Source organism: Oncorhynchus gorbuscha, linkage group LG16 (assembly GCF_021184085.1).
Source record: "Oncorhynchus gorbuscha isolate QuinsamMale2020 ecotype Even-year linkage group LG16, OgorEven_v1.0, whole genome shotgun sequence".
Taxonomy (NCBI): domain Eukaryota; kingdom Metazoa; phylum Chordata; class Actinopteri; order Salmoniformes; family Salmonidae; genus Oncorhynchus; species Oncorhynchus gorbuscha.
The window spans coordinates 21,790,782-21,799,212 of record NC_060188.1 but is presented as its reverse complement, the minus strand read 5'-3'; the positions used below and the strand labels follow the sequence as shown (position 1 = coordinate 21,799,212).

Sequence of the window (8,431 nt, the reverse complement as noted above, 5' to 3'; positions counted from 1 at the left end):
CATCTGCATTTAAAGAATACATTTTTAATGTATAATAACAAAGTGCATATAAATCGAACCATTCAAAACGAATACAATCTGAACAGAATAATATATTACACCATATCAAAGAAAAATAAATAACAATGTGCAAAACTGCAGCATCCCACTTAAAACATTAAACTAGTCCCGCTTTTCTCTCTTTATTGCCATGTTATAACCAGCAGCACACAGCAATGCTGACCATCTTTTTATTTTATGAGACATTTTCATTCAGAAATGCAAGCTGCCCCACTTGTGAGGGGATGATGCAGTTTCTTCTCTCTGTAATTATTTGTCCCGTGTTCGAGAAGACCCTCTCAGAGGGAACGGATGTGGCTACTATGCAGAGTCTCCCTGTCATGACTAGTAAGCTGTGGGTAGACAGAGGCCTTGTTCTTCCACCAGCTCAGGGGCTCCTCCAAATAGGATCGGACCTCCATTTATGGCATCTGCTGAGGGATTCCTCCGTGCTGCATCCCCAGTTGCTCTCTCGTCAAACAGCATCCAGCAGACGTTTGTGGCACTACTGCTGGTGCTTCTGATCCCTCTTCTTCCTGGTGCCTGAGCCAGCTGACTGCTGGGCCTGTCCCTCCCTGCTGCTGAGGTTCTTCTTTGAAGAGCCTCATCAATCGCTCTGGCATCACTGAAGGCTAACTTCTTAAACCTGGGGTCAAGTGCAGCGGTTTCTGATAGCATGTGATTATATTCCATTCTGTGGAACTTTCTGTCCATTAATGAACATGGGGTGTCCATCAACTCTGTCACATGTCACATGTCCTGTGGATGTGCTACCTGTCCCAGACCTGCTGTTTTCAACTCTCTAGAGACAGCAGGAGTGGTAGAGATACTCTTAATGATTGGCTATGAAAAGCCAACAGACATTTACTCCTGAGGTGCTGACTTGCTGCACCCTCGACAACTACTGTGATTATTATTTGACCATGCTGGTCATTTATGAACATTTGAACATCTTGGCCATGTTCTGTTATAATCTCCACCCGGCACAGCCAGAAGAGGACTGGCCACCCCTCATAGCCTGGTTCCTCTCTAGGTTTCTTCCTAGGTTTTGGCCTTTCTAGGGAGTTTTTCCTAGCTACCGTGCTTCTACACCTGCATTGCTTGCTGTTTGGGGTTTTAGGCTGGGTTTCTGTACAGCACTTTGAGATATCAGCTGATGTACGAAGGGCTATATAAATCAATTTGATTTGGTTACATTTGCCTCTCTCTGTCGGCTGGCTGTGATTCACTGCAGACCCTTACACAGGAGTATCATTTGAGGCTGTCACATAGCTGAAAAGAGAGAAAAAGTAACGTATTAGTTCAGTTTAACGTTTTGTCTACTGATACTACATTCTCATCTACATATACAATACTGGATTAAATAATGATGTAGTAATAACTGCTTACTGTACCTCTCTCCACTGATCTCCACAGTGACCTGCTCAAAGGGTTCCAGGACTCTGTCCACCACCTCCCATTCCTCTTGGGTCAGAGCATCAACAGGTGCATTGACAATGACCAGGGTAGAGATGATGGCATCCTTGGACTCAGGAAACTGCTTCAACATATAAAATGTTGAATTCCACCTTGTAGTGTAGTCTTGTTCAGGCCTCACCTCAGGCATCCCCATCTGGCGTTGTGTAGAATTTCGTTTTTTCAGTACCTACTGTGCTCCTGTGGAAGTATTCCACAGCTGCTTTCACTTTGTCCACAGTGGGCTGCATCATCTTCAGAGCATCTCTTACAATCAGGTTGATTGTGTGGGAAAGACATGGATGATGGGTCGGTCCATTTAAACATTTTCACGACTTTGGTTATGTTCGCTGCATTGTCGCTAAGACAACAGACCACTTTTGCATCTACTTGCCACTCTCAACAACTCCTCTGACAAATTCTCTGAGGTGTGTCTGTCGCTGAACTCAAAGCAGTCCAGAAGACAGCTCGACATTGAAGAATCTTCAATGAAGTGACATGTAACCGACCTGTAAGAAGTGGTTATCCCTGATGTCCTGCAGTCAGTGTTAAGGAAAACTGCAGTAGCTTTTTGGACTCTTTCCCACACTGAAGCCTGGGTGCTCTTGTACAGTTTTGGAATAAGTGATTTTGAAAGGGTTTTCCTGCTTGGAACTGTGTACACTGGATTTAGACTATTGCTATAATTTCTAAAACCTCTGTCCTCCACGATTGAAAATGGCTGGAGGACAATAATTTTAGCCAATACAATATCTATTTGGCCTTGTTTTGCTACAGACATAGACTTTGGCATAAACTGGTCCATAGAAAACTGCGTTGCTGTGGGTCGCGGAGTAGGCCTACTTGACTGAGTGGAAACCTATCCACTTGTGGAGGTGCTGGCTCCACCACTATCACGAGCAGGCCTGCTAGTTTCTCGAAGCTCCTCTACAGCTTCACAGTTGAGTGTAAAGTCTCATATGCCGGTGTAGGATGTGTATTGAACCGGCTTTATATGAGATTTGGTTTGGCAAATTCTACTCCATGCTCTAACATTGTCGACATTATTAAAATGCATCCAAATGCTACTGTGCTTCTGACTCATTTTCCAACTGTTTTCAGTTATCCTTCCTCTCTCTCCTTCTCGGCAGCTAAGTGTGTGACTGTGAGTTGGCTCGAGCCTCCCTCACGCATCTTTGGTTCATTGGTTGACACTGTGTGTCTGATTGTCAGGAACAACAGGTGAGGCTGTTAGTCTGAGCAGACAGTCAAAACGAATGTGTGCGCTTGAGCATTTAGGCCTATATTTTATTTCGTTTTTGGAATTAGTTCATTCCCATTATTTAAATCTTTTTATTATTCATATTTTAATTTTTGTAGATTTTTATAAATAGATTTGGCTCTTCTGATATGCGAGCCGGCTCCCAACATTCACCTACAAGAGCCGGCTCTTAAGAGCCGACTCGTTGGCGAACGACCCATCACTACTTGATGGGAATTTCTTACAGTATCTTATGGTCAAGTGACACCCATAACAGCTCAATAGGGTTGAGATCCAGTGACTGTGCTGGCCACTCCTTATAGACAGAATATCAGCCAACTGCTTCTTCCCTAAATAGTTATTGCATAGTTTGGAGCTCTGCTTTGGGTCATTGTCCTGTTGTAGGAAGAAATTGGCTCCAATTAAGCGCCGTCCACAGGGTACGGCATGGCGTTGAAAAATGGAGTGATAGCCTTCCTTCTTCAAGATTCCTTTTACCCAGTACAAATCTCCCACTTTACCACCACCAAAGCACCCCCAGACCATCACATTGCCTCCACCATGCTTGACAGATGGCGTCAAGCACCTTTATTTTTTCTGCTTCTTACAAATGTTCTTCTTTGTGATCCGAACACCTCAAACTGAGATTCGTCTGTCCATAACACTTTTTTCCAATCTTCCTCTGTCCAGTGTCTGTTCTTTTGCCCATCTTAATATTTTATTGGCCAGTCTCAGATATGGCTTTTTCTTTGCAACTCTGCCTAGAAAGCCAACATCCCGGAGTCGCCTCTTCACTGTTGAGGTTGAGACTGGTGTTTTGCGGGTTCTATTTAATGAACCTGCAAGTTGAGGATTTGTGAAGCATCTGTTTCTCAAACTAGACACTCAAATGTACTTGTCCTCTTGCTCAGTGGTGCACCAGGGCCTCCCACTCTTTCTATTCTGGTTAGGGCCAGTTTGCGCTGTTCTTTGAAGGGAGTAGTACACAGCATAGTACGAGATCTTCAGTAGACTGACAAGTTCCAGAAGAAAGTTCTTAGTTTCTGGCCATTTTGAGCCTGTAATTGAACCCAATTTAATTGCTTCTTTAAATCAGCACAAGTTTTCAGCTGTGCTAACATAATTGCAAAAGGGTTTTCTAATTATCAATTAGCCTTTTTTAAATGATTAACTTGGATTAGCTAACACAACGTGCCATTGGAACACAGGAGTGGTGGTTGCTGATAATGGGCAATGGTACACCTATGTAGATATTCCATTAAAAAATAAGCTGTTTCCAGCTACTTAGTCACTTACAACATTAACAATGTCTTCACTGTATTTCTGATCAACTTGATGTTATTTTAATGAACATAAAATGTGATTTTCCTTCAAAAACAAGGCCATTTAAGTGACTCCAAACTTTTGGAAGGTCGTGTAGGTGCTTACTTACGAGCCCTTAACCAACAGTGCAGTTCAAGAAAGAGTTAAGAAAATATTTACTAAATAAAATGGTAAAAATAAATAACAACAGAATTACATAACAATAACAAGGCTATATACAGGAGGCACCGGTACTGAGTAAATGTGTGTGTGTGGGGGGTACAGGTTAGTCAAGGTAATTTGTACATGTAGGTAGGGGAAAGGAACTATGCATAGATACAGTGAGTAGCAGCAGTGGGGGATCAATGTAAATAGTCCAGGTGGTCATTCGATTAATTGTTCATTAGTCTTATAGCTTGGGGATGTTCAGGAGCCTTTTGGACCTAGACTTGGTGCTCCAGTATGACTTGGGTGACAGGAGTCTTTGACAATTTTTTGGGCCTTCCTCTGACACTGCCTGGTATATAGATCCTGGATGGCAGGATGCTTGGCCCCAGTGATATACTGGGCTGTACGCACTACCCTCTGTAGCGCCTTATGGTCAGATACTGAGCAGTTGCCATACGAGGCCATGCTCTCGATGGTGCAGCTGTATAACTTTTTGAGGATCTGGGAACCCATGCCAAACCATTTCAGTCTCCTGACAGGAAAAAGGTGTTGTCGTGCCCTCTTCACGACTTTCTTGGTGTGTTTGGACCATAATAGTTTGCTGCACTTAGTTTACTGCACATTATTATACAATGGAAGACAGGTCTAACAATATTTCTAATAAATCCAAATTTAACACCCTATCCTGACACATGTAAACCAGTGTTATTTTTAATAGCAAATAATACTCAAGTGATTCTTCATCAACTTAGAAGTTGATGTGGGGTGACACCTGCTGGTCAAATTAAGGAGAGAAAACAATGAGCAAAAAGGACGTAAGGAGCCAGTAGACTGGATTCAAAATGTCACATGTAGATATGATCCAATTTCAACCTCAGTTACTAGGCTATCCCACATTACATCACTATGTATAATTCTATCACATCATGAACTGAAATCCTGCCTTGCCTTCCCTATACATGTAGAACCAGTAGTGAGACTATTGAATGAAAAAGAGAAACTTGTTCCCCAGCAACTGAAAGCACACAAATACAAGGTAGACGACAGATTGGCTGGCTGACACAGTGTACAGACACACATACACAAAGAGACTATGTACAGGCACACACACGTTTAAGAATACAGCTTTACTAATAAGGCCCAAGCAAGAATTGTTTTTAAAAAAGAAGAGCATTCAGCAAGTGATATTGGTGTGATATTGTTGTCCACAAAGAGTGGACATCGCCACAGAGAGGTTACATTGTTCCAAAGCCTTAAGGAGAAATTCATGAAAAAACATTGGGAGTAGCAATAGAAGTGACGACTACATAGATGGAAATATCATCATCGTAAAGTCAATTCATGTCAATCATTCTATCTTCTGTTCGCCCATCTCCTTATTCAGCTCTTCATAAGTGGCGTCCTCCTCCTTGTCGTCTCCCTCGTCTGCTCGTGAGTTAGGGACCCAGAGCCCAGAGTCGATGCATCTCTTCATGTGGACCTTAGCCTCCTGATGGGTGGGAACAATGACATTCAGAGCACCAGTTTATAACAACTTCAGGGGTTTTATGTCACTATTCAGTGTGCCTTTACATTTGTAGAACAATGTGTGTTGTCGTATGCTTGCCCTGAGCACGTGGAAAACAATATAACAAAATAAACACAGGAATGGATTGTTTTGTAACCTACCGTTGGGTCCAGCTTCGTGATGACAGTCTGCAACATGGCAATGTCCTTCTCGTCAAAACATTTCTGCATCTCCTACAAAAAGGACAAAATAAATGGCTTCGTTAACTTGCAAAAACAGAGCTAGGGATGATGGTGGAAGGATGGTGCAAAATGGAGGAGGTGCAGCATTAGATGTCCTGTACCTCAGGTAAGGACTCATACACCTCGGCAGGATCCAGTCCTCCGGGCCCCATGCGTTTCTGTCTCTCCTCCTCTTCGTACTCCTTCATGGCCCTCTCGATGCGGATCTTGGCCCTGCCGCGCACCCTCCCCTTAAAGGACTCCAGCTCATCATTGAAGGCATCCTGATACTGCTGATCTGCAGTCTGAGAGGGAAATGTAACTGTTAGTCTATATGCTTTGCTATTGAGTGCAAGTGGGAAGTGTATCACCTTTACACACAAACAAACCTTTATCTTGTCGAAGAACTGACGGAAGCAACCGCGGGGATCCACCTTCAGGCTCTTAGCCAGCTCCAGGATGAACTGCATCACTATGGTCTGGTGGGCCACCTGCTCCATCAGCGCTTTCTTCTACCGGAGGAAAACATCAACAGGACACTGACATTAACCCTTGTCTATGCTCATCTGTATCAAGAAAAGGAAACTGCATGTGTACTTCGTACTGAGGCATGTTAGGGCAAATAAAGAGGATCAGACGATCACTTACTAACCTACTTCATAACCTTCTCTACACCAGGATTGTGTTAATTATGTACCAAATGTAAGAAAATGGACAGAAACTGGGAAGGACTACCTGGACTTGTTCAACAAACACTATCATTTTCTGTTTCAAAACATTTTGCTACCCTGTGCCCTACTGAACATTACCCTGATGAGTGGTCTCTGGGGTTATGTATAGCAGATGAAATCCCGATGGGTTATTAGTGGTGAGGTTTGTCGTATTACGGTTCTGCACTCACCTCCTCCACCTCCAGGTCAATGCACATGATGACTAGGTAGTTGGCCGTCTCCTCACACACCAGGTGAGGGTTGTCTGATAGGTACTTCTGGCTGTCGTCCCAGCGTTTCATCATACCTGACAACAGAGACAGATACCATGGCCATGACAACTACCCACAAAGAATGGGGACAACAAAGAATGGGAAAATGACTCACCAAAGTGTTTGATCTCTTTCTCATACTTCTCCACAAAGGTCTTGTGTTTCTGCTCTTTCTGCTCCTCGGTCTCCTCCTTCACATCTGGCTTAACATTCATAACACTCTAGGAGAGACAGAAGGAGTGAGAGAGAGATCGGAGTGGGACAGAAGGAGTGAGAGAGAGATCGAAGTGGGGGCAAGTCAAGTGGCATCAGCAAATAACCACCTGCAGCCAGGGTGCACCAGTGGTTCCACACACTAAACCCACCTTGCTGAAGCCCTCCTTGCAGAGTGTGTCTACATTCCATGGCATCTTCTTCTCTTCCCGCCGGTGGTCCTCCAGTTTCTTCTCCCAGTCCCGCTCCTCCTTCTTCAGCCTCTTCTCCTCGGCCTGTGCCTTGCTCAGCTCGGCTTTGGCATCGTCCGTGACTGAACTGGACAGATTCTTGGTCTTCTTCTGTGCTTCAGTCAACTTGCGCTTAGATTCAGCTAGCCCCTTCTCCAGGTCCTCCCCAGCCTTTATGAACTGGTCCATTCGTTCCACACGCGCCTATGTGATGGTGGAGAGAGGGGTCAGGACAAAGATATCTCATCAAGGATAACTACCTACACAACATTTGACGTTGTATATCTTTCCATTGCGTTTATCTGCGATTGGAGGCTGTTTACATAACGCATCTGCAAATCTAAAAAGCTAGCTAATAATGTGATACTTAGCTACTTGGTCTCTGTAACTTAGCTACTTGGTCTCTGTAAGTTAGCTATCTAATTTTATATTTTTGTTACCTTTTAACTAGGCAAGTCAGTTCAGAACAGGGTCTTATTTACAATGACGGCCTAGGAACAGTTGGTTAACTGCCTTGTTGAGGGGCAGAACGACACATGTTTTACCTTGTCATCTCAGATTCGATCTAGCAACCTTTCAGTTACTGGCCCAACACTCTAACCATTAGGCTACCTGCCGCCCCAAACGTTCGTCATAACGTTACCTCATGTCTCCATTTGAAAAGGCTGGGTGTATCGATGTTTGGATGAGTGTCATCTTCATCATCTGAAACCTCAATGTGGTCCCACACGCTGTAGTCTATCCTACTTGTCATTCTAGCTACCTAGCTAGCAGGCTAAAACGTTGCTTGCAGCAAGAGCACTTTAAAAGTGAAAATAACAGATGTGAGTCTAATGATACAACGTAACTATCTAACTTCAACCCTTGTTAGAAATTATATTGGTAGCTAATATATTTACTATTGCTAAATAACAATAGTGCACAATGTAGCTTTAGCCTGCTATGGAGGAAACCCGAGACATTTCCGTTTAGACGTTTTCCACGTCTCTACGTAAAACTCGTTATTGAAGAACGTCAAGGCAAAGGCATGTGGGTGGGGCATGAGATTTTTATAATAAAAAAAGAAATATAAAG

The 8,431-nt window shown here is 43.5% G+C and overlaps 1 protein-coding gene across 2 annotated transcripts; it reads right to left on the bottom strand.

The window, feature by feature from the left end:
• Positions 1-4,887: 4,887 nt before the first annotated feature.
• Positions 4,888-8,347, bottom strand: LOC123999128 (hsp90 co-chaperone Cdc37-like). Of its 2 annotated transcripts, none has more exons than XM_046304571.1 (8): positions 8,001-8,347; positions 7,280-7,561; positions 7,030-7,135; positions 6,834-6,949; positions 6,322-6,441; positions 6,055-6,237; positions 5,873-5,944; positions 4,888-5,693 (listed from the first exon to the last, which is right to left on the bottom strand). In XM_046304571.1, the coding sequence occupies exons 1-8, from the start codon at positions 8,109-8,111 to the stop codon at positions 5,553-5,555; spliced, it is 1,131 nt and encodes a 376-aa protein (XP_046160527.1). In that variant the 5' UTR covers positions 8,112-8,347; the 3' UTR covers positions 4,888-5,552. The 2 variants fall into 2 exon arrangements, with proteins under 2 accessions (XP_046160527.1, XP_046160526.1); XM_046304570.1 differs by having other exon boundaries at positions 6,322-6,444; positions 8,001-8,346.
• Positions 8,348-8,431: the final 84 nt, after the last annotated feature.